Here is a 26,992-nt window from a genome sequence, read left to right as displayed (position 1 = left end):
ATCTTCACCCAGAGGGTGGTGAATGTATGGAATTAACTAACTAACTAACTATCATAGGAAGTAGCTGAGGCCAAAAAAATCTGATTTCAAGAAATCAGGTATAGCTCTTGGGACTAAAAGGGTCAAAGGATATGGGGGGCGGCGGGGGGGGGGGTGGGGGTATTGAATATGATCGCCATAATCAAAATGAATGGCAGAGTAGCTTGAAGGGCTAAACGGCCTACTCCTCCTTCTAGTTTTTATGTTTCTAAAAGCAAGGGCACCAGTTGCATGGGAATACCATCAACTGCAAGTTCCCCTCTGGTCACTGGGCCACATTTTAAACATGCGTTATATTGCATAGTTTGATTTTTCTTATTCTCTGGGGAACTAAAATTACTTGAATGTCGGCAGTTTCCATGGTAAGCTGCTGCATTATGAGTTGGACATAAGGTGCATGGTATTCATTAGTTTGACACTTATTGGTCTCAAAAATATTAGGAAAAGGTGCACATGAATTAGAAACCAAAAAGAAGAGAACTCAATTTATCTATTTCAAATGACTTCATATTGAAAGAAATGGCTATGAGGTTGAAAAATCGATGACCAAAAATGCAAAAGGAATTTGATTGATTTTATTTTGTACTAAGCAAAATCCAACTACTCACAATGAATGAATATAAAAAAGGCCACAAAACCCCAAACCCTAATATATAGTACTTCATAAAAAGGTCTTTTGCCCTGGGAAAAAGGTCATTTTACAAAACATATCACAGCACAAATACAGAAAAAATGCTTTAGAAACATATTTTGTAATACTATGTACAAATAATTACATCACTAACAAGCTGCACAAAAAAAAACTTAACAACGTAGGACCGCATGGATCACAAGCACATTTTCATACTGAAAATACAGTAACGGTGAAAAAACCAGGACGAACCATATCTGGTGTAGAACAGCAAACCAAACAACAAGTTAAAAACAAGTGACAGCTTAACCAGCTTACATTATGAGCCAAGTGCTGGAGGTGCACATAAATGGACATACAATTGATTATGTCATGTATGCGCAGTAATATGCACCTTTTTTTAAAAAATGTAAAACTCATCTATTTTATTGAGCAATAAAAGCAGTGTAAAAACAAATTCTATCCTTTGGTCTTGATCACCACCGCTCAAGTACATTTAAGAAATCTTTTGCGATTCTGAAAGACCGACATTGTTAAGATCTTGTGTTTAATTATAATCAAATTAAAAGCAAATATCAGACCAGTATAACTCAGATTTTAAATCTGATTTTGCTCAAAACTTACAATTTTGAATAAGTCAAGAGCAATCCATAATTTTACCATGTATTCATTTTCTCTTCCATAAACAGAATTTAACAGCACGTTTTGAGGATACAGTGGGGTTTAACTGCTCAGTGGGGAATAATGTATTAATACATTAAGCTGCAAAGCCATGTAAACATGAATGATAGTGCACTGAAATGGGTCAATATCAAGGCTATACAGTACATTAAATAGTGCGGTAAATAGTTCATTTTGAAAACTCAAGAATGAGTTCAATTATTGTTTAACTGAATAGGCTGTCAAATCCACGGTGTACTTTAGACTAATATTTTGTGACCAAGGACCAAGGACCATCAGAATGCAATTATAGTCAAACCAAAAATGTTGCTCTTTGTTTTTAACTACTAATTGATGCCCCATCTTGACTTGAATTATATATGAACATATAATTCATGTTCTCGCCACTATGTATCTTGGACTACCTCATTTTACTCCCCTGCCTTCTCCACAAAATTCATCCATGTTTCTTGAACTAAAAGAAACACAGCAGAAAAAAAATGTGATTATGAATCAGCTTGATTAATAAAAGTCTGTAGGATGTTTAGGTCCATACCCAATTATCATGGAAACATATTTAATGCCATTGTTTACTAAGCAGCTTTAGGAAGGCGGGAAAATATCAATAATGCTGAAAAATTAAAAATGATCTAATACTTACGTAGAGATGGTCAACATATGACTGATACAGATGGGTATCATTGTGTCAATTTATTTTCCAAACTCAAGTCTTTGCTCATGGAAGAAGTATGCATAGGGTGTAGACGCAAAATAAAATTGTTTTCGTCAATAGATGAACAGGTATTAATTTGAAAATTAAAAGAGGTAACGATTAAAGTGGTTTAAAAAAGCCTGAAAAAGTCAGGTACTGCAATTCCTTTGCCTCCAATTAGGCATTACTCATGAGCAGCAATTGTCTGCTGCTGCAATGATCTTCACTGCTTTGAATCAATTCACAAATCAGCCTAGAGTAATCAACCAAATAAGGTTGCGAAGGCAGCAAGTCAGTGCTTTGATCTGAAAATTAAAGGATACTCACAAAAATAAAGTAATCCGTACAGCAGTGTTGTTTACTAGTGTCACTTCAGTGATAACAGAACTTTGCAACAACTATTGGTCAGAAATCAAATGCTTAACTGTCACAAGAGTGGATTGGGTTTAGCAATTTACAATTAGTGTGAGCAAATCAGAAGCTGAGTTAAACACGTCACACAAAGCAGTAAGAGTAATAATTGAATATTCTCAAAAACAAATTTCATATCTTAAGAATGCAAACTCTGCAGGGCTTAAGGGAAATCTGTATTTGTGACAGTTCCAAACTCATCTTCATAGATGCAATTACTATTAGTTGAAAAAACTATCTTTTCAAGTAGTAGTAAGGCTCTTTCAGGAGCCCAAGACTCACTTAACTAGGAAACTGCTTGGATATAGACTGACAAAGACAGCACAATTTATTTAGTATGTGGCACTCTGGAGCAGAAGAAAAGATTTCATACAAGAACTTGTAAAAAGGCTGGTGGACCGTGCTGTTGATGGTTCAAATTAAATGTTACACCAGTTTGGATGGAGCTTTTCTAATCAGCAAAATGAACCCAGTTTGCTGTGGATAACAAGCATCATTTTCTTGCTCTTAAATCTGTATTCAACAATGATATAATTTCAGATCATATAATGAGCAGTCTTCAATTGAAAAACCACTACAATTTCAACAATATTGAAGCAAGATTTGAATTCATGTAAAATGTGTCGGTATCATGATCACACCTGAGCAATTACCTAAATAACAAGCAAACCATGTATTTTGAAATATTCAGACATGCAGTCTCGTGACCAGACAGCACTCGTGTTATTAATTTCTTCCATCTCTACACTTCTACAAGGTAATTGCCTAGTAGAGTCAGTGCAGAAGCAGTAATAAATCAGTTTTACAAAAAGTTGCATTTACACCTTTCAGACCTGACAGGTGAGGGTTCAAAACAAAAAGCTCACACTTTGCTATGCTGCAACAGAAACTACTCTGAATTAGTCACACTAGGTTCATTTTTAATTATTGGTGCAATTATTCAAAATGTGTCCTTTTCACAGCATATTTAAGATTATAATTTCAACACCTCAAACATCTGCAATAAAACTTGTTTTATTAATGTAAATACAAGTGATTGTAAATTACTTGAGGGAATTAAGTGATTTGTAATGCTAACTAATTAAGGGTGGTGAGTGTGGTCTGATGTTTAGCAATTCTGTGGTTAAATGCCTAATTCTGTGGAAATTAGATAAAATGGGAATGAGGCAGTTAAAACCCTCACTGATGATTCAAAGAATCATTCAAATGAGCAAAGTAATGCTTATGCAAAAGCTTTGTCAGAAGCATCCCTGCAGTTAGCATGACCAAATCTGTAGTATTTTTCTTGTATTAGAGTATCTGCATACATTTTCCCCAAAGGAAGGGGACTTCCACATTGACCAAGTTAATTTAAAAAAATGACAAGGCAGATAAAAGATTGTTCTGCAAATGAGATTGATCAAAGATCATAAGGTTGTATATTAATCTCCTCCTGCAGCAACATACTGGCAGCACGACATGTATTGTTGCCCAATACCAACAAATTCTCTCTTCTTCTATGTTTATAAAGTTTACATATTTCTGCAAACCACTGGGTAACCAGACAACATGCTAAGTAGTTCTAAATAAACATGACAACATTTTTGGCTTTAAGTAGGATTCAAGTTAAACATTTCCATTTAGGTTCATCATGGTCTCTAGTTTCCAATGAGGAATATTAGCCAAACTGTGGAACAAAAGGCACACAATACCTCCCCCTAAAAAGCAAAATGATCTGCCCATTTACTGTTATTTTGATTGTCCAAGATTACAAATGGCTCCCTATGCTTATGTCACACAATTTGTGGATCAGCTGTGTCAGCATTTCCACTTGATACAGACTACTTATGCAAATTTGTACAAATTTTGGCCAATCAAATCTTACCCAGTTTTAGATTATGTTTCACTTTCCTTAATTCAGACATATTGAATCCCAAAAGCACAGATGGTTTATACTTCATTGCTTTCAAGCACAGTCTTTGTTTAGTGCTGAACACCAGGGCAACATCACTCTTCCACAGCCACAAGACCGAAGATAACATCTCAATTTCTTTATTACTGGGGTATGGTTGCTTGTGAAAGTAGTCAAGTAGGAATAGCTTCCTTTCGTCATAAGAGCGTTCCTCAAAGCCTTTTGGAACCAGGGCCAAGACCGTAGATGGGTCCGATGATAGGGGTGCACGTGAAACATTTGCAGTGTCATTCAGTGCCACAGAGGAATAATTGTTTGTCACTGCATCAGCCTTTGCTCGTTTAGGAGGAGGCAATGCCAAATCTCTCTTATCCCCATTTGGAAGTTCATTCTTGTGCTTCTTGATAGTTTCCGGAAACTCACGCTTCGACTGAACACATTTTTGAAGAGTGTTATTTTGTTGTTTATTAAGGCCTCTACAACGCAATAGATGAAGAGATATTGTTGAATTTGTCATGCTATCTGTGTATACACCAAGACAATGAATGCACTTGAAAGCTGGTATTTTCAGCAGTGGATGAATCATGGATGCAACATGATGATCTTCCTGCAAATGGCTTTCATATTTTGAAGTTGAAAAGTGTTTCGAACAAAATGGACATTTTGAACTTTGAGGCTCTTCTATTACTACAGAATTGTTCACACTAATGACCTCTTTTTGGCTGCATACCTCAATTACTAAAGGTGCATGAGGAGACGACATTTTATTTGGAATAAGTGTCAAGTGAATATCATTAGGACCCATTTTAACTTCTGGTAACTTAATAGTAAAGTTGAAACTGCCACCATTTATTTCACTGATAGTTGAAACTCCATCTTTAACATTTTCAACAGCTTCAAATCTCAGCTCAGCATGCAAGGTCTTTACGTGTTCTGAAAGTTTTGAGAGGTCATGGAATGTCAAAGAGCAGAATAAACAAGTCAGGCCATGCATCAGTAAGTGGGAAATTAGCACATTTTTATCCACATAGCTTCTACAGAAAAGACACTTACTTATGTGAGCACGTACTCTCTGCAGGTAAGTAGCACAGGCTACAATCTTCTCAGGTTTCTTAGAACGTTCCACAGTTTTATGTGCTGTCGCAACATGATTATCATAAGTACTCAGTGGCAGCAATGCACTGCACACTGAGCAACTCTTCCACTGTTGAGCCTTGGTAGGTTGTGTTGTCAAGTCTACAACTGCAGGTACTGGTGCACTCTGTTTCTGCCCCACTGCTCCAGATGTAACTGTAATTTCATGGGAGGATTCTTTTGTTTGTTGTTGAGAAACTGAAGTAATTGTATTTGTTTGGGAAATATTAAGTGGCACTTGAGTTGTTGAAATTACCCCATGTTTGTTACCCGTTATATCACCTGGTGTAACGGGCAAAGAAAACTGAACTGGAGTTAGAGTGTATGCAGGAACACCATTGACATGTTTGTTGCTCTGGATTAGATGTCGCACTGTCTGTGAACCAGCTGGCAGGGCATTTCCTGGGATATGGTCCATGGTCAATCCTTGTGGCATCAAAAATGCCTGAGGAAGGACAGGACCTACTGCTCGGATGGTAAGGTTATTTTGGGTGACCTGAAAAGTAGCAGACACAAGGTTAACATGTCCTGGTTTTGGAGTTCCTCCAGGGCCAGCTGTGGATACAGCTACTGGAATTATATTGTTTTGTAAAGGGAAAGAATTCACACTTGGCCTTAATGAGCCCAAAGCTACTGGTTTCATATTTTGAGGAAGTGTCAATACATTAACTGCCTGTTGCATGGATGTGGTCACAGGTGATCTCACACAGGAAGTTGATGGTACAGGTGGAGTGATATTGGCTGTAGATTTCACACACGAAAATACTGGTCCAATTGGCCTAACATTGTGTGCTGATGCAGATGACTTAACACAGGAAAGTACATGTCCAGTTAATATGGCATTCGGTGGTGATACTGCTGATCCAACACTGGGAAGCACCGGAAGAGAAGAATTGCTCATCTGAGGCTTAGGAGCAATCTGTAGCTTAGGCCTCAGCTCTGTTATATGTCCAACTGTGGCTTTTACCGGACCTTCGACTTCCTTATGTCTATCCAGAATGTGATAGAGTAAGGCATCATAGGTGACCATTTTCATTTGGCATCCTTTACAAAAATACTTATATACAGAAAGTAATGCCTGTTCCTCTACCTGGCCAATATAAGTATTTACTAAATTGCCAAAGTGAGAGAGAAAAACATGTTTCTTTATGGCATACAATGATACATCTTTGTATGAGCATACTCTGCAAAAATAAACAGGTTGGACTAGGTTTGACATTTTGCCCTGAAACATTTTGGGTTGGATCGGTCGTATTTGATCTGTACTTGTATGGTTAGCGACACCTTTCCGAGATTCAGAATGAAATATTTTAATGTGTTTCTTCATGCTCTTGGGATGAGAGATAAATACACAATTAGGACAGCTAACCATCAGTTCCACATCCATTTCATCCTCATGGGAACATCGCATGTGACTCTTGTAAGCAGAAATAAATTTTGTCGAAAAATTACACAGGCTGCAGCAATATGGTTTTGCTCGGTAGGCCTACAAATAAAAAATACATTTTTAAAATGTAACAAATTAGATTTGCATTACACCTTACACAACTCATGACTGTCCAAAAGAAGTTAATGTTTTATCCAAAACAATGCCATGAGAATCAGGCAACTGCTGATGTGCACTGTCATTGGATCCTAGCTACAGGATTGGAAGAGCTTGGGGAGAAGCCTGGACTCTCATTCCTCCATTACTGATTGCTAAGGCCCCCCGAGCAAGTAGCAGTGGAGGAACAATTTTTTTTTTTTTAAAAAGAGTCAGGTTGGGTTAGAGCTTGGCCACTGACCATCAAGGCTCTCAAATGAATAACAAGCACTTGATAAGGACTGACTGACACCGATGAAACTATAATCCAAAATAGGAATCATCTTTACAAGAGATGCAAGTAAATTACTAATATAAATCTGTTCTGAAACCCCCTACTTCCCCCACTCATCCACAGTTCATTGCATACATCAGTTTTCAGCCAAAACAAACATGAAAAATCTTTATCATCAATATTTTATTACGTGCTTTATACTTTGCTATCCAAATGTTAGATCCATAGCAACATTCTTGAACAGTGACTTTTTTCTACAGCTTTCAAAAGATACACTTGTTGCCCCAACAGGATTTTTAAAAGTTGGTTTCAGAGGATTAAATGGCATATGCTAAATGACATTAAAAAACCAGAGATGGTACATTTACTTTTAAAGCTTGCTTATTATGACATACTATAGAAGATAAACTCATAACTGACTCTGGTTTACTGAACTGCTCCCAAACATCAAAGCATATTGTAAATTGTTACAAAGCAAAAAATATATTAGAAAAATGCAAGAATCAATTTAAGTTCATAAATTGAATCTCAAGCATGTAGTTGGATTACCTTGGACTTTTTATTTGGGTGCCATAATGAAAGGTCATTCCATGAAGTGTTCTTAATGTAGTAATCACCTGGATTATAACTTTTAAATGCCTGCAAATACATAAACATTTTTAGTTGTAGCAAATTGGCATTTACAAAAAGAAACAGAACACATTTCTGTAGTCATGTTGTAAAAAGTTCTGAATTTCATGCAAAAAGGGATCTATTCAATTTACAGCGCACATCATGGAGAAGACGAGTTCATTTGATGACCACGAGTTAACAAATAATGCTTTCATCCAAAATTTTTCAGTACTGCATTCAATGGTAATCAGGACCAGAACACAGGCACGTGCCAGGGGATTTCAGGAAGTGGGCATATTCAGTAGAGAAATAAAATGGAAATGTCACCCTATTTAAGTAATTAGTTGGTCAGTTTAATATTCCTCCCCCGCCCCCCTACAGTATCCTGTATCGGCATTTTGCCAGGTCACATGTGAAATCAGTATTAGCATCTGCACACTTCTACATACACAAATAATGTATTCACACATCAAAAAACAGAAAAGTCTAAACAACTGTGGTAGTAGTATGGACTGTACAAAAAAAGTCATGCCTCTGATATTCAAACCAATTAGAACAGCAAAGCCTAAAAATTTTTTTTCTATTTCAGTTGCATTCTGCTCACTAGTCCTAAGTTACTCATATTGCAATTTTACCAATGTTTTCTTCAGCAAGGTACTGACACACCATCACCACCTAGCCCCAACCTGCCACAAGCATAATCATAAAACAATTAGTGATAGCTGATGTGGTTATGTCAAGGTATAGTAATAAATTAGTGCACATTCAATACCTATTCAAATCCTTGTGTTATTGACATTTCCATTCAAGTTCCCCTTTCAGAAAAGGCAGACCACCACCCCAGATGGAGCATAACACAGTAGAATAACAATCAATGTTTGAGTTGGATAAGGAAAAGGAAAGTGGAGGCATAGGTAAAATGGGAATGCAGTCTGAAATCATAATTAAACTTCCTCAAATTACAGATGTCACTGAGTCATTAACAAACATGGCCCAGATAAACAACAGCATAAAAGAATTGAAAATTCACCAATGAATAGAATAGGAAAAAATCTCCAGTTGTATTTAACATTACAACACACTTCATTGCTATATGGAAAAACTTGCACTCTTTGTTAGTTCCTACAGGTACACCTTGCCACATACCTCCAATAGTTCTTTACAGCATTCCAGACCAATATCAGAAAGGATCCTCTTCACCTTCTTTCGGGATTTCCTGATGGTTTCCAACTTGGTTACAGGAAGCTGATACATTTTTACTGTTACTGAAAAAACAAAAAGTCAGGTCAACATTGAGTTAAAGCCAAATTGTTCTCACTTGTGCGGTATCTTGGTTCCACCAGTTAAGAACAAACTATAAACATTTAGTAATGTATAGAATATATTAGGGTGAGACAGATTTAATGCTTCCCGACATGACTCCAGGATCTAACTGCTGTGACAAACTCAGCAAATTAGAATGAAGCCCCAACTTGGTTCCTGATTAATCAGCCCAAGTCATGTGACCCTTTCAAAGGCTCACCCCTTTAGGGGCCCAGCAAGCAGATTCTGAAATATAGGTTGCAATGGAGACCCAGCCAACAGAGCCAAGACACCACCTCCCACCTATCAATTGAAATGATCTAAATGAATTCAGTCTTGGCTTAGTTGTTTACCAGTGCAGGTGCATAGTACAAATTTGAGTTAGTAATTTCTGAACATCAGCATTGACTGAAATCTTTAAAACTCATTACAATGGCACAAAACTTTTCAGGTTGGGTTTAATGAACATGTTGCCCCAACGAGGAATATCTCGATACAAAAAAAGGTATTAGAAATGCTTCATTCACCAGCACTGATATCCTTCGCGTTGAAGGACACAAATTGTTGGATTTGAAATATATCATCACATCCTTTCTGACACCATATTCACTGCTAGATATTGCAATCTCTCTCATCTTTGTGTTACTTTGCCTCCCTTTGCCCTTTACTGGGCTTGTTGGGGCAGGAAGGGGATAAAATTGTATGTGGCAGGAAAAGAAAGTGGCAGATGGCATGCAGGGGATAAGAGTTACTGACGGCTGCAAGCTGCAACTTGCACTGGGGAAAATGAAACTTGCCTCATCATTCTGTTGCCTGCCTCAAATGATGCTATGTGAGATGAGCAGCAAATAATAGCATTCCACCACAACCTGTAATTCATGGGTGGCATATCCCTCACTTTACCATTGCCATCAAGCAGGGAACAAACCCTCATTAAATGAGTGCAGGACAGCACATCAAGAATACCAACAGGCACATCTGAAAGTCAGGTACCAAAGAAGTGAAACTACAACAGGATTACGTGCATGGCACAAGAAATGCTATGGATAGCACCAAAGGGCACAGTCAATAGCTCAGATCAAAGCACTATATATCCTGTCACACCTAGTTTCAAATATGGACAATTAAACCAACAGGTGAGTCAGCTCCAGGATCAACCCCATTAGATAGGGGAACCCAGCGTAAAGTAAAAAAGACAAGGTTTACAATGAAGGTTATCTAGGGATCGAAACAGGGTGGTGATCAATTGGGCCAGTGGGCCAATGAAAGGCAAATGGAGTTTAATTTAGATAAATGCGAGGTGATGCATTTTGGTAGATCTAATCAGAGCAGGACCTACTCAGTTAATGGTAGGGCACAGGGAGAATGATAGGAGAAAGATCTACAAGTACAATTTCACAGCCCCCTGAAAGTAGAGTCACAGGTGGACAGAATGGTGAAGGCAGCATTCGGCATATTTGGTTTCATTGGTCAGAACACTGAATACAGGAGTTGGCACATCTCGAGGTTGTGCAGGACATTAGTACAGTCACATTTTGAATACTATGTAGATTTCTGATCACCTTATTATAGTAAGGATATTATTAAATATAAAGAGTGCAGAAAAGATTTATTTAGGATGCTTCCAGGTCTTGATGGTTTGAGTTAAAAGGAGAGGCTGGATAGACTGAGACTTTTCCCCCGGAGCACAAGAGGCTTTGGGCTGATCTGGTTTCGACTCTCTTACTGCATTCACGTGTAATCTGTTCGTATTAGACTGATCTCCTGTCCTCCGAGGCGCTGCATTCTGCCTATAAATCTTATTAGCTGGTTAGGAATCCCCTTCTTCACCAACCCAGTCGACTCTCAATCATTACTGAAGTAATGGGAAGTGTCATCAACAGTGTTATCAAGCACAATGACCCTATGATCTCTACAAAGGGACATGGGTATGCTTGTACACCAGTTACTGAAAGCAAACATGCAAGTATAGCAATTAGGAAGGCAAACAGTTTGCTGGCCTTCATTGCAAGAGGGCAAGAGTATAGGAACAAAGATATCTTACTGCATCTGTACAGGACTTGAGGTGCAACTCCTGGAGTATCGTTAACTGTTTTGGTCTCCTTATCCGAGGAAGGGGACATTTAGTGAAGGTTTAGCAGACAGATTCATGGGATGGCAGGATTGTTGCACGAGAAATTGGGTTGATTAGACCCATGTTTACTGGAATTTATGGCAGGAGGGCATGAAAAACAAAATTCTGACAGGGCTGGACAAACTGCATGCAGGGATAATGTTTCCTCTAGCTGGGTGGGGCAGGGGTGGTACCTAGAACAATGGGTCATTGTCTCAGGATACATGGTAGGCCATTTAGGACTAAAATGAGGAGAAACTTCTTCATTCAGAGTGGTGAACCTGTAGAATTCTCTACGGCAGAAGGTTGAGGCCAAGTCACTGAATATATCTGAGGAGGAATCGGTAGATTTCTAAACTCTCAAAACAAAGGAGCATGCAGAGAACACAGGAGTGGAGCATTAAGATAGAGGATTAGCCACGATTATGCTGAATGGTGACCAGGTTCACTGGGCAGAATGACCCACTCCTGCTCCTACTTTATTTCTGTGTTTTTATCCAAGTTTATTTTATATATGTATCTGCCATCTGGGAGGAAGTCATGCCTCCGAGGGCTGCTGTTTCGCTACTACCTAGCTCAGATTCTGAGAGGACTATTCAGACTTGGACTGGGTTAAGGATTAGAGAGTTTAGTTCCAGAGAGATGAGTGTGATTGTCCTTGACATCAAGACAGCATCTGAATGAGTGCAGCACCAGTGAGTCCTGGCAAAATTGAACTCAATGGGGGAAAAAAAACTCTCAATTAGTTGGGAGTCATATTGAATACAAAGTAAGGCAATTGTGCTTTTTGGAGGCCACTCATAAAGCCCATGACATTACTGTGCTCAACCCAATCCATCTCCCTCCAAGATCTGTCATTCACAAGGTCAGAAGAAATTTGATGATCGCAGTGTTCAGCACAATTTGCATTTGCTCAAACAACATACAAGGGAGCAGTAAGCCTCAAACCTGTTGCCATTCCATCAACTCTCTCCCACTTGTTCAGCATATCCCTTGATTCACAAATACTAAAAATTTGCCTGTTCCAATACATATACTCAAGCGGAGCACTCATAACCATCTGGTTTGGACAACTCCAAAAATTCAGACCTTGAGTGAATGTCATGTCTCAGTCCCCAAGATGATTGGATACTGCGCCCATATTCTAGATTCCCCAGCCAAAGGAAAACAACCCTGGTCTACCCAGTCAAGTCCTTTTAGAATCTTGAACATTTCAATTAGATCATTCTTATTCTTCTAAACGTCAGAACGTTTGGCCCAATTCATTCGTAGGGCATTCCTCTCTTCCCCAGAAGCAAAACTACTGATCTTTATTTTCATTGGCGGAAATACAGCAAATTCTTCCCTAAACGTCAAAAACCGCAATGAACACTTCAAGTATGGTCTCAAAGCCCTGAACAGTGGCAAATTTACTCTTTTTTTTGAGTGGCTTGTGCAGGTATTGCAATCACCATGGAATAAAGATTAACATGCCACGTGCGTTCCTTACGATTGCTCTTAACTGCATGCAACTTTGAGCTCCTTGTACAAAAGCAATTCAATGCTCACAAGATTCATGTCTCAAAATATTCTGCTTTTCTATTCTCAACAGAATAACCTCACTGCACTCTGCCATTTTGTTGCCCACTCAAACCTCTCTATACCCATTAGCAGTTTCTGTGTGTCCTCTTTATAGTTCATGATCTAAACTAACTTTGTATTGTCAAATCTGAATGCATAATTTTTGGTCTCTATTGCCGAGGCCCTAGCACTGATCCAATCAACTTGGCAATGTTCCTTAGCTGTACTCCTACTCATTAACCAATCCAAGCTATTACCCCAACTCCATGAGCCCTTAACTTGTCTATTAACCTGAAATTGAAGTCTTTTACATCTATTGGTTCCCCTTTAGTTATCAAACTAGTCAGCCACTTAAAAAAAGTAAATTTGTCGAACACCATCAGTCCTTCATAAAACCAGGTTCATTTGTAAACCCCCCCCCCGCCCCCCCATTTCCTTTCTCATTCCTTTTTGAAGTAGCAGTGCTATATTTACCAACTTGGCACAGGTCTAGAATCTAGAGAATTTTGGAAATTAATAAGTAGTGCATCCATCATTACTGCAACTACCTCTTTTTAAGAATCCTAGAATTTAGGCCTTCAGATCCTGTGGATTTATTGCTTTTAGTTCTGTTTGTTTCTTCAATACTTTGCTCATATTAGTGGGATGCTGAAAAAGGCATATGGTACATTTGCCTTTATCAATCAAGGCATATATTACAGAAACAGGGAGGTCATGTTGGAGTGGTATAGAACTTTGGTGACACCGCAGCTGGAGCACTGTGCGCAGTTCTGGTCACATAAAAGGTGAGGATGTGATTGCATTAGGGGAAATTCAACAGGACATAAATTAAACGTTCCATCCCAGGTAAAGAAGAGAGGTTGGATAGACTTGGGTTGTTTTCGCTGGAGCAGAGAAGATGGAGGGGCAATCTAATTGAGGTGTACAGAATTATGAGCTTCTGAGGGGCCTGGACAGCGTGAATAGGGAGCAGCTGTTCCCCTTTGTTCAGTCATAATAGAAGAGCAGAATATTTTTGAAGTGGATGTTGATGAGAGATTGGTCTTTATACAAGGAGCTTATGCAGGTATGGCTGACAATTTAGGGAGCATTTTAACCCAGAGGGTGGTGACAGTCTGGAATGCATTGCCTAGAGAGTGGAGACGAGTTGTTACACATCCTTTAAAAAATATCTAGATGAACACTTAGCATGTCACAACATTCAAGATTATGGCCCAAGTACTGGTAAATGGGATTAGTTAGGAAGATCAAACATTCCTCACGTGTTGGTGCAGGCTTGATGTGCCGTAGGGTTTCTTCTGCAGAGATTCTCAGATTGCCTAAAGTACCTTGATCTTATAAATCACTTGGTTAGTTCCTTTATTTCTGCATAATTAGCATGTTGAATTTTCCCAGCCCTATGATAGTGGATTTGCCAACAGGGAAGAGAAGATGGGAGCAAGCCAATTCAGGATAATGATCAATGCATTCCTGCCCCTGGGGAACTTCCCTTAGGGCAGGCTGAGAATCAGATTGGCTGCCCACTTGTTGGATGTAGGCAGTCAATAATGCTGGTTGAGGCCATAAGGGTGATTTTGCAGCCTCGAAGGCAAATGCGAAAAGTTGCCATTACACTCAATCCTAAGCAGCAATCTCCCCACCATCCCATTGGACCTGTCTAGACTTCGTTCATTTTTAAGCTGTAAAGCTCAATAGTTCACGACCTACCCCAACAGAACCTGCCTCCTTGGTGGGGATGCAGAGGCTGCAGACTTGTTGATCCCAAGATTGGGTCTGAAGCATCTAGAGGCCATCTGTTGCCATTAAAAGACCTGCAAATGGCAATTTGGAGGCCACTTCCTGGAAAATCACCGAGCTGGACTTGCTGCCAGCAAGTGCAAGCTTGGGGCTCCCATTTGATCTCAATGCTGGGATGTATTTATTCAATGTGTCGGTTTCCTTACTCCTTTTAAATTTGTTTATTTTTAATATTCCTGGCTCGTTTACTCTCATTTTAGTTTAAGCCATCAACAACATTTTCATTACTTTTGCTGATTTCTAAAACATTCCCAATCTTCAAGTCTATCACTATTGTTTGCAACATTACAAGCCCCTTACTTTAATTTGAAACATAAAATGCCACTGATGGCAAGTTTTCTTTAATAAAATGCAATTTTGTTGAACATTTTGAATTGTTTAAATGTTTCTGGCCATGTCGTTTAGTCTAATTAACCAAACTTAGTCAGCTCACAGGCTTCGTTTTTGGTTTTGGTCTGCTTTTGGACTGGAGTCAAACTTGATATGGAATTCAATTGTACAATGATCACACTTTCCCAAAGGAGCCTTAACTATGCAATTACTCATTAAACTCAGCATATAGTATTAGATCTAAAATGGTTTCATCAATTAGATTCACAACATTATTCCAGATTACATTATCTTTGATACAAGCACCAATCATTTCTGGTTTAATGTCTTGTCCAGTGATACAACTATTAAAGGGCCAATAAATGACTCAAATCAGCAGTCTGACCCTTAATCAATTCTAATCTCCACCCATGTTAATTATGTTACCTTGAGCCATGATCCTTCCTCACTACTGTCCTTCCATATGATATTTACTATCACAGCTTCTCCTTTGTCCATCCTGCCTTTTCAAAGCATTGTATACTCCTGAATATTTCCCAACCATGTTCACTATTTATCTCTTTGTGTCACTAGTTCACCTATTATGAATACTTCACATTCACAAAAAGACCCATTAATCTTACTTTATTAATAGGATTCTTTAGAGTCAGTGGCTGCATGCAGCAAGACCTGGACAGCATTCAGGCCTGAGCTGAATGACCATCTCCAACAAGAAAACCTGATCACCTCCTCGTGATATTCAACAGCCTTACAATCACCAAACTCTATACAATCATCCTGGGGGTCACCACTCATCTCCTGACTCCTCAAAGCCAGTCATCCACTTGGCACAAGTTAAGGCCTGGATGAGGGCAGCTTCAACAACATTCAAGGAAAAGCAGCATGCTGATTTGGCATCTCATTCATCATGTTAACATTCGTTCCATACCACCAGCACCAGACTGCAGTATTACCATTTACAACTTGCCAAAGCTTTGGGAGCACCTTCCAATCCATGACCTCTTTCACCTAGAAATAGACTAGCAGACAAAGGGCAACATTGCAAGTTCCCTTCAAAGTTGTAGAATAGAATCGTACAATGGTTATAGCATAGAAGCACCTTTGCATCCATATCATTGTCTCTCAAGGTGAATGTTGCTCATCCCACTCTCCAATCCTTTTCTGTAATCCGGCAAATTTAACCCCAGGAGCGTATCCAATTCCCCTTTAAAACAGCCTGCCTCTCATCAGATACAAATTTATTGCCACTGGGTCTAATTCCTTGAACTCCCTACCCAACAGCACTGTGGATATACCTACATTACATGGACTATAGCAATTAAACTGGCAGCTCATAGGCAATTAAAGATGGGCAATGAACTGACCTTAACAGAAACGCTCAGATTCCATGAACAAATACCAAATGTCCTCTATGTATTTTCCTTCCCGTTGTGTAACACCTATAGGCTCTTTCCTCCTCCCCCACCCCCCCAGAGGCAAGTTGAGGGGCCAATGACTTCCACACTTCTTCCCCATCGATCCAGTTTCTTACAACACAAAAGTTTTTAAAAAAAATTACAGTGAGCAAGCATCACTGGCTAGGCCAGCATTTCTTTCCCATCCCTAACTGTCTTTGAGAAGGTGGTGGTGAGATGCCTTCTTAAACCACTACAGTCCATGTCATGAAGGTATGCCCACAGTTGTTAGAAAGGGTGTTTCAGAACTTTGATCCATCAGTGAAAGAATGGCTATACATTTCCAAGTTAGGATGGTAGTGGCTTGATGGAGAATTTGCAGGTGGTGATGTTCCCATGTGTTTGCTGTCCTGGTCCTTCTAGATAGCAGCAGTCAAGGGCTGGGAAGTTGCTGCCCTAGGAGTCTTGGTGAGTTCCTGCAGTGCATCTTGTAGATGGCACACACTTGTGGGTACACATCGCTACCATGGTTTCCCTGTGATGGAGGGTGGGAATGTTTGTAGGAGGGATGTCAATCAAGTAGGCTGCTTTGTCCAGATTGGTATTGAGCTTCTTGAGTGCTGTTAAGAGCTATACTCATCCAGACAGTAGAATATTCCATCACACTTGATTTCTGCCTTGTAGGTGGACTGATTCTGGGAGTCAGGAGGTGAGTTAATTTCCACAGCATTCCTAGCCTTTGACCTGCTTTTGTAGTCACAGTATTTATCTGGCTATTCCAGTTCAGGTTTTGGGTCAATGGTAACTGCAGGAATGGTGATAGTAGAGAATTCAGCAATGGTAATACCATTGAATGTCAAGACAGTGATGGTCAGGTTCTCTCTTGTTGGAGATGGTCATTGCCTGCCACTTGTGTGGTGCAAATGTTGTCACCGTCAGCCCAAGTCTGGATATTGTCCAGGTCTTGCTGCATTTGGACATGAACTGCTTCAGTATCTGAAGAGAATAATATTGGATTTAACTGGTAGCAGTGCCAGTAACTAAAATGTTTAGTTCTGAAATATGACCGAAACAAGAAAAATTACGTATTTGTTTAAACATTTTTTTTGAATACTGAACTCAAAAAGATACTCAGCTTAAATGTTTTCTGTTATCAAAGATTACAACAAGCGCATTAATAGAAATGTTTCTCTCGCTCCTACAAAGAAAATACTCAAAACAAATCAAGCAAAAACTGCTAGAAGATAAACATGTCAGCAGTTACCTGAATTATATGGTACTGATGTGTCTTAGGAAAATCTGTACACTGCAAACACAGTACATAATCTATATTCAACATTAGACAAAATCATCAAATCAAATGTCTGACTTTGGGAGATGCTGAAGCTTTCAAATGAGATACTTGAATGCTTTTAAAGTTAAAGATTCAACCTATTAAATATATAACTTCCATTTGAGATCTAATTTTGGACAAAAGGAATTGCAATTACAGAAAAAAAAAGGAGGATCTTTGAAAAATCAGTGTCATTTGATTGTGAAAGGTGACACAGGAAAAAGACATGAGAATTATTTGTTCCTCTACTTGCTTAATAAGTATTACACCTCTAACTTCTTGTTTATGTCCTGTTAAGACAGTTGGGAATGTAGCGCACTGAAAAACAGCAGGACATCATGGTGAATGTCACTATGATATGCCCGGTCTGAGCTATCTGAAGACGTAGTTAAACACAGGCCAGTCAGGGTCAGAACAAATTGCTCTCTCAATTCCAGGGCAAACGTTTTGCAATGTCCAATGAGAAAATACAGCTGCTTATAACCTTGCAAAAATTCCCCAAAAGTTGCTTTAAAGGTTTGTGCCAAGTGATTGACTTTATATGATTAACAGTTACTGATGAGATGCTGATCAGAAAAGGATTGGGAGTCAAGGATATAACAGACACCTTGTAATACTTTTCAAATGCCATCTTATCTAGGGCCAATCAAATACAATTATAAGTTTCCTAAATATTTTGCTGCATCCAAGTTGTTCACTCAAAATTTACAAGTGTAAAATTCAAATAAGAGCTATATACTACCATGTTAAATTTTTGCATGCTGCACTGATTAATCTATCATACCTACCAGGAAACTACATAATCGAATGTCATGTAAAGACTAAAATGGGTTTGTGTAATAAAAGCCAGAGTCAATCTCAGGTGAGATGGCATTCATTTATCTAAACCCCTGAAGCATCAATTCCTCTGGCTTTACAAACTCTTGCATTTCTAATTCCCACATGCTTCAAAGTCCTCAAATGTGTTTTGATCTCCCAAATCTGTTCGTGTCTTTCCTGCCACTCCATGTTTGAACCTCCCCAATTGGGTTTCCATTCTGCTCAGCACAAATGGCCAATGGCTCTAATCATGCCACAAATTACATCCCTTGTGGATATGGCGCATTATCCCTCCTTTCCCACACAATTAACCACATCATCCTCCAATGCTTCCTCTCCATTGTCCGATTTGGTTGACAGTCTAGTCTTGGTCGAGGATATCCTGTAATGTCACTTCCACATTACCTCTATCCTAGAATTGAGCCTTGGCCTCATCTCGGAGACATCAGTTGAGGATCATGTTCCAGACCACATTGACGACACCACAGTTCTATTTCAACACCACCTCTCTCAATCCCTCTGCTACCTCTTAACAGGTTGCTTTCCCAACAGATAGGCCAAATTTCTTCATCAAGATTGAAACTATTGTCTTCAGCCCCACACCATTCCCTAGCTGATTCCATTCCCCTCCCTGACTTTCCTAGGCTGAACCTAGCAGTTTACAACCTGAGCATATTAATGGAGTTGATCTTTTAACACCACAGTCATCAACAAGACTACCTACTACCATTTCAGTATCAGCTAATTCTGCCCTTCATAGCCAAACTGCTGAAACCAACATCCTTACTTTTATTACCTTCAGACTTGATTATTCCAATGCTCTGGCCTGTTTTTCATTTTGCAGCCTACAAATCATACTTCTTACATCAGCTCCCAGTGCACAAACCCCTTAATGAAAATCTTCATCCTCAAATCCCACAATTTTGATCATGTTCAAAATCTTCACCGGTCTTGCCACTCTCTTCACTGCTTCCGTTCCCTCCCCACAATCCTAACACCACCTCTATTTTGGGACAACTTCTATTTAGCTTCACTCCTGTGAAGAACTTTGGGACATTTTTCAATGTTAAAAGGTACATATGAATGCAAGTTATAATTTAATTGTAAAACTGAAGTATGTAACAATATTCTGCCAAAACATGGCCACTAGTCAGAATGAATGAAATCTTTCCACAAAGTTGAAGGAAAGACCACATTGCCAGCTAAGGTTCTGTTTCTGCAAGCAATCTATCCTTTCAAAAAGGATTACTGATCAAAGGGAAAGTGTTACATATACATATTCTCCAACTCCCAAAAGATAATGAAGCAAAACTTCAGGACATAAATAGCAGCATCATCCACCTTCAGAATCCTTGTTGCTCTGGATTCCATTTTGGAATGTGGATTGCAACTGGATACATTACCACAAGAACAAGGTTATCCCACACAGTTTTTACACCAGAGACTAAAAGCTCAATCTGATTCTTTCAAGATTAGTGTGGAAAAATATATGCCCCCAATTAGTCAAACGTTAAATCAAAAACATACCATTCCAAACTCCTCGAATGGGATCCATCAAAACTGAATTCCATTGCAGTCAACCAAATTAAAACGAATACAAGGTAATTTAATTTGCCCAAGAGGAGAAGTCTTTTTCCAAGACTGAAGGCCGTTTCATATTATTCTCATCGTCATGCTGGATCTTCATCAAGTGGGATGGTTTGTAAAATTTTGGTACAAGCAGATACATTTGCGATGTTTACCCTTGATTGTAGAGCTAGAAATTTCTCAGGAACCATAAAAGTCAGTTGAAATAATAACTATGATCTCCCAAGTAATATTCAATTACAAATTTAAGTGAAATAAGGATGGACTCTGACTTGATGACAAGTCTACAGAATAGAGCACAGGCCACCATGCCTATGTTGACTCTCAGGGAGCTATCCAATTAGTCCCAAAGTTTGTAGCAGTAATCTATCACATTAGCTTCTGAAAGCTGAGTAGCAACAAAATTTGGATTTATATAGCACTTTTAACATAAAAAGCACCCAAAAGGCACAGCAGAAGTATAATCAGAAAAAAAATGTCACGGCAAGGATAAAATGACAAAAAGCAAATGGGTTTTAAAGGTGAAAGGTGAACTAGTTTAAGGAAGAGATTCTAGAGCCTAGGGCAAGGGTGTCAAACATAAAGCTTGTGGGTTGGATCCAGCCTGCAGCACACTTTCATCCAGGCACAGGCTTCCATACCTGACTCTCCTTTTTGAGTTAAAAGTGCAGATTGATTGAATTTTACTGCTCAGCATTGAGAAGCCCAGTGTCTTTTAAACTGGCTGAGTAGATTCTTGATTTCTCATTCACATTAGCATACGATCACTGGGAGCTCAGTTTCCAAGTACTGTTGCATAAGTTGATTGCAAGCAAGGCAAGCACCTTGCATTGATTTTTCAAATATCTGGAATGCTCGTCTCCAAAGTGACAATTTAGTTTCAAGTATTGGAGAAGTCTTACTGCAGCAGCTGCGTATGTATATTATTTGTAAAACCTTTCTGACAAATCTGTTTAAACAAATAGGGCCAGTGGACCTTTTCTTGGCAAGAACTTTGATGGAAACCATTGTGGCTGCAAACCAACTTACATTCCTCTGCTTTTACTAAAATGTCCTTAGAAATGGACCACCTAGGAATACAGATATTGCTGATTCTGTTCATTGTGAAAAACAACTTGTCAAAGATCAATTACATCACTTTTTTCATAAATTGATATTTTGTTAACTATCCCTTCATTATTTCCACAGTATTCAGCTCTGTGCAAAGTTCTAGCTAAAATGTTTGCTCAGCTTTTCCAAGTTATGATCGTTGCCTGGTGCCTTTTTATTTTGGGCACATAGAACAAAGAACCGTACAGCACAGAACAGGCATTTCAGCCCACCAAGTCTATGCTGACACAGATTCCTCTCTAATATTTTCTTGCCTCCACATGGTCCATATTCCTCTATTCCTTGCCTACTTTCCCCCTTTCACTTTCAAAGTATGGCCCAGGTAAGTGACCCTTTGACCCTAGGAAAAAGACTGACTATCCACTCTATACAAGCATGTAATATCATGTAAACCTCTATCAGGTCGCCTGTCATTCTCCAACATGCCAATGAAAACAATCTAAGTTTGTTCAACATTTCTTCATAGCCCACGTCTTCCAAACCAGGCAACATCCTGGTAAATCTCTTCTGCATTCTTTCCAATGCATCAACATCCTTCTGGTAGAATTGTACACAATACTCCAAATGTAGCCTAACCAAAGTCTTATACAACTGCAACATGATTTTCCAGTTCCTATAATCACTGTCCCAACCAATAAAGACCGGCAAGCCATATGCGTTCTTTACCACCTGAGTTGCCACCTTCAGGAAACTGTGGCTCTGCATGCCTCGATCCTTCTGTATGGTAATATTTCTAAGGGCTCCACCATTTAATGTGTACTTTCCTTCTGTATACATGCACTGATACTCATTTATACATAAAGCTCCCACCAGTTATTGGGCAGCAGTAAGTTAATCTTGAACCATAACTAGTCAGAAGATGCATGTGTTTCTGGTTACAGCCATTTTAATGCTACAGAAACCTGGTAGAAGAGAATTTTATGGTTCTACAATAATTCTACTGAGTAACAAGATAGATGGGCAGGAATTAGATTCAAATACTTAAGTGGAAAGGAAGACTGGATAGGAGATAGGACTTTAAAGAATAATAGATTCAGGATGGGATTTCTAAGGGGGAGTAATTTTAAAAACAAATTTACAGTTATCATGGGAAATAGGAAGGCATATTCAGTAGTTAACTGTTCAGTGGAAATGAGGGCAGCATATGGCGAAACAAAACTAAAAAATGACATAGGTAGCAAGCCCTGGTTTGATGAGCAAGACGTGAGACCATGTGATCAGCTGATCTGATGGTCTCAACCTTATTGACATGAAGTCTATAAACTGCACGTACTTGGCTCCTTCACATTCATTTTGCATAAATTCCAATGGTTAATAGTGAAGAAAAGCAGGATGTTATTTTTACTTGAGAGAATGACCTAGGATAGCGAGCCATGTTAACTGAGGGCAATGAAGCCCAACCATGTTCTGTGATACAAAAAGGTCTGCTGATTGATGGCCAAATCAAGGACATTTAAATCTGCACTGGACTTGATGCAAAGACGTGGGCCATACTGAAGAAATAATTAGGATGGGAGAGTTGGGTTTTGTTAGGCACAAAGGCAAAGATGGAAAACAAGAAATGGCTGAGCAGATCAACAACTGCATCTATAACATGTTGAATGAAGTGTGCCAAATGCTACGAGTTGGGACTTTTGAAGTAGTTAGATGTGCAATTTGGGAAGTTTGTTTCCAACAGAGGACACAAAATGAGCTAGGGTTGTGCGCAGTGAGGGATACAAGTGTGACCTGGTGACAAGGGGCCAACCACAGCAGTAGTTTGGATAGTTTCCATCAAAGTAATGAAGAAATAAAGTTGTGGAGAATCACTGAAGTCAATCGATTTGGTCAAATTTTTCCAGCAGGCATACTCCTTAAGACAGGACAATCACTCAAATACCATTGATGAAACACAGTGAGTTTCAACAATGCAGGAAGATTTCTACCTGTCAATATTTCATCTTCTGTTTAGGCAGTAACTGAATATTGCTGAGAGACTATCCACGTGAAAAGAGAGTCAAAAGTAAAATTCAATTGCAAGCCTCAAAAATCCAATGTTAAAGTATTATAACTAAGCCGACCACTATCATACTTCAACAGCAAAAAGGCAATGACCTACACATACTAGCGCATCAATATACTAATTTGTTAAAAAAGTTAAGGAGAATTACACTGACCAGTGGGATGGACAGAAGCAGATAACATATTCGCAGCAACTGCACCTTGTTTTCCAGAAATATTTGGTAGAGTAATAAAGCATCATCTTAGTCTTATCACCTGATACTAGGGGGTCATTAATTAATGCTCAACTTGTTGGCTTAGTAACTTGTTATTGTTACTCAAGTTTTATTCCTTCTGCTAGGATGCAGTTATATGTACAGTCGTTGGATAGTTGGTGCTTTTTTAAAGTTAGGCCAGGGGTCTCAATAAACATGTCAACAGTTCCAGAGATTCTGAGGATAGAGTTGCAAGTGATCTCCATAATATCCACCAATTGTCATGAATGAGGCAGCAAACATTTGAAAACCATTGGTCAAGTAAATGGAGAAAAGGAATGGCTGTACAATACTTGGACTTTAAGAAATAAAAGTGATTATCTATAGGGTTGTTTTCAAATTAAGTGGTTATTTCTTATATCATTGGAAATGTAGCATACATTGCTTATTTGCTTTCATGACGTGTCTAGTTTTTAAGAGAACAGTACAACAACTCAATCCATGACTGTAGAAAATTGAAAAGCTCTTGTTTCATGTTGCAAAAAGGATGCATATGTATACAGACATTAACAAAAGGGACAAAAATAATTACAAGGCTGACATCAGAATGGAGGGGTTGTAACCAACAGGATTAACTAAGATGCTGGGTTGTTCATGTTAGAAAAAAAGCACTACAAGCTGAAGTGTATTGATAGTAGTTGATAAAATTATGGAAGGTTATGATAGGGTGTATGCAGAGAAGATGCTTCCACTTCTGACAGTCTCAAACCAGGGGTCGTAAATATAGAATAGTCATTAATAAATCCAGGAGAAACTTTGCTATCCAGATTATACAACTCCCCACTGCATGGGAGTAGTGAGGCAAATAGCCACTACATGAGGAAACTACATGAGGGAGAAAAACAGGGTGAGAAGCAGCAGTTGGTGGAGCATGCACCACTTGGGCCAAATAGTCCATGCCTGTTTCACACAATTAGTCCCATATCCCATGAAAAATTACTTTACAATTGGAAGCTGTCCTGATGTCACTGCCTGTGATGTCATTCAGTTGTACTCACGTGATTGCAATCAACCAATAGGGTGCAACAATACAGTACTGACTGACCAATGACAGATCAACATTCCAATCACCTTGTTCCCAGAGACCAATCACACCATTCAGAACCCAATGAGCTGTTACCAGGGAAACAGTCACGTGATTAAATACTGACCTGAAACAAGGCAACACCCGCCCCACTCACTCCTCCTTCACTGCCATTCGCCGAAAGCCCATCAAATAGAAATAAAGACCAGCTGATCACGTGGCTGGCTGTATTTAAACTGGAAGAAACAAGAAGGGAATCAGGATAAATTAGACTGGTTTAGAAATACTCATTAAAAAAGGTATTTACACACACCACTCCTTGGGCATTGTTACAGTAGTCAAAATCAAGTTAATATAGAATTAAATAAATGTTCTGTCTGAAATTGCTACTTTAGTAATCCCGGAGTGAAAAAAAATGACACTTGCATCCAATTTGGTGCGATTTTGACTGCCGATTGGGCTATTTACACCAATGTGTACACTAATGACTATTGCAAACCTTCAAAACAAAAGTTAGCCATCGCGTGGAACATTCAGCACTGCAAGTACTCTTTTTACAGTGCAATGTTTTATCAGTATTGTATATAAGAATTTAAAATTCTTCCCATCTTCACCACCACTTTTCAATATAATAAATGAATGCCAGAAAGTACACCAAATTAAATGCAGTGATTCCAACAAATAGAACATCTCCAACTTCTGGAAGATGTTTCTCAAGTGCGTACATATATTTCTTCAAAACGTGCTTTGCATTAAATCAATTTTTTTTTACCGCATCTCCCCCGAGAAAAAAACTTAAATATCACACAGCTAAACGCTAATCGAAGTTACTTTTTCTTAAAAAAAACTCAATGCGATTTTTAAAGAAGCAAATGTTCACTTCTCCTGGCGCAGCTATACCACACCAAGAACTTGGTTTGCGAGGGAAATCAGTGTATCTGTTTTTTTTGGTGCCTCTCAGCCTTGCACGGTGTCATTCATAAAACAACGGTACAAGTTTGCGTCTTTGAACAAGTTTGGCGACATCCTCTTGCACGCGGGGGGGGGGGGGGGGGGGGGGGCGATGGTAAAGGTGAGGTACAGCCCCCTCCCTCTGCTCCCACGGCAGTAACACAGGCTCCGGGCTGCAGTGAACTCACTCACCTGTTGTTGGCTGACACTTATTTACAAGGTGAAACAAAGCAAGTGAGGAGCGAGAGAGAGGAGAGAGAATAAAAATAAATCCCAAACAGCTTAACCACAGGACAGATTCGCATCAGTAAGAGTAGTCAGAGTTTAAAAGGTGCAGTTCTGTTAAAAGACGCATGGCTCCTCCTGAGGTGGAGTGAAGGGGTGTGGAAGGCAGGAGGGACACCTCTGGCAGGGGAGTGATAGCCAGCCGGAGCCGCTAGCTCAGCCCCTCACTACCAGGCAGAGCTGAGAGAGGGAGCTCTTCACCCTCGCCACCCCCCCTTCCCAATCAAACCATTGCGCGCCAAATTCCCTCGCCCCACTAACCTGAGCCCGCCTTCCAAACTTTCCGCCGCTGGCTGGCTGGCGCACACTCAATGGTGCTTCTCCCCCCTCTAATTTCTGATCTTTTGTCATAAATTCACTTCAGAACCGTAACGTTCTGGACAAAATGGCGCTCGATTCCACCTGGAAGTGACGTATGACATAATTTGCATACCGATGAATTGACCAATAGAAATAGAGTACTGTTTGCATCCCCTGAAATATGCGCAAAGCAATTTGCTGCAACTTGTTTCAGCAAAACATCAATGCAAAACCAGCCACTTCCCACCAATGTTGCAATTTGACCATTTAGGTTGGGCCTTGGACCCCCAAATTATCAATTCTCGCGAGAATTAAGGGGATACGTCACAGCGACGTATTTTGGAAGCAGTCACCAATCACGTGGAGGAATTTAACGCTTGACCTACATGGCATTCAATGGGGGTGCATCAACATGGTGTAGCCATGCAATGGGAAGCTATGGAGTTGACACCCAATGAAGAAAGGCTAACCCAAGAAGGAAGAAAAGCCATTCAATGAGGGTTATATGAAGAAATTAACAAGTGAAGCTCATTTCCAATTGTATGTGTGTGTAGCTGGTCTCAGAATGATGGGCCATTTAGAACAGGTATTCCATTATATAGTAGCATTATCAACCGAGAAGAGGTTAATATTGATATCCCCAGTGTATATGTACGAAGCACCCTACAATTGGGTAACATCAGGTCAAAAGATTCGCTGAGAAACCAATTTGAGGCAAGGTGATTCATTAACTTTGGTTTGTCAAGTCAAGAAGAAAACCTAGACAAAGTTAATGTACTCTGGTCAAGTCAGAACACAAAGTTTGTTCAGCGAACGTCTAGTAATAAAATTTCACTAAATTAAGATGTGAAATTAATCCTGTTGCGCAAATGTGTTTGAATTGATTGGTGAGAAATTTGAAAAAAAGAACTAATTGAGGAATATG

General features: G+C 39.3%; 1 protein-coding gene across 3 annotated transcripts; it reads right to left on the bottom strand.

Annotated features, from left to right (window-relative positions):
• Positions 1-599: 599 nt before the first annotated feature.
• adnp2a (ADNP homeobox 2a) lies at positions 600-26,132 on the bottom strand. 3 transcript variants are annotated; one of them, XM_080204278.1, is made up of 5 exons: positions 26,029-26,132; positions 24,659-24,767; positions 9,054-9,172; positions 7,845-7,934; positions 600-6,964 (listed from the first exon to the last, which is right to left on the bottom strand). In XM_080204278.1, exons 3-5 carry the CDS (start codon positions 9,159-9,161, stop codon positions 4,307-4,309), a joined length of 2,856 nt encoding a protein of 951 aa, XP_080060404.1. In that variant the 5' UTR covers positions 9,162-9,172; positions 24,659-24,767; positions 26,029-26,132; the 3' UTR covers positions 600-4,306. The 3 variants fall into 3 exon arrangements, with proteins under 3 accessions (XP_080060404.1, XP_080060396.1, XP_080060412.1); XM_080204270.1 differs by lacking the exons at positions 24,659-24,767; positions 26,029-26,132 and adding an exon at positions 20,083-20,373; XM_080204286.1 differs by lacking the exons at positions 24,659-24,767; positions 26,029-26,132 and adding an exon at positions 17,251-17,331.
• Between the last annotated feature and the right edge of the window lie 860 nt (positions 26,133-26,992).

The sequence above is a fragment of the Carcharhinus amblyrhynchos genome, chromosome 2, assembly GCF_965287045.1.
Source record: "Carcharhinus amblyrhynchos chromosome 2, sCarAmb.v2.hapA, whole genome shotgun sequence".
Classification (NCBI taxonomy): domain Eukaryota; kingdom Metazoa; phylum Chordata; class Chondrichthyes; order Carcharhiniformes; family Carcharhinidae; genus Carcharhinus; species Carcharhinus amblyrhynchos.
The sequence above is the reverse complement of the archived record's forward strand: the minus strand, read 5'-3'. Positions and strand labels throughout refer to the sequence as shown.

Coding starts and splice junctions, on each gene's coding strand:
- adnp2a (XM_080204270.1), bottom strand. CDS start 20,110: ATGGATCCCATTCGAGGAGTTTGGAATG. Junction 9,173..20,082: donor CATTCGAGGAGTTTGGAATG/GTATGTTTTTGA, acceptor TTGTTTTTTCAG/TAACAGTAAAAATGTATCAG. Junction 6,965..7,844: donor ACCCAAATAAAAAGTCCAAG/GTAATCCAACTA, acceptor TTTTATTTGTAG/GCCTACCGAGCAAAACCATA.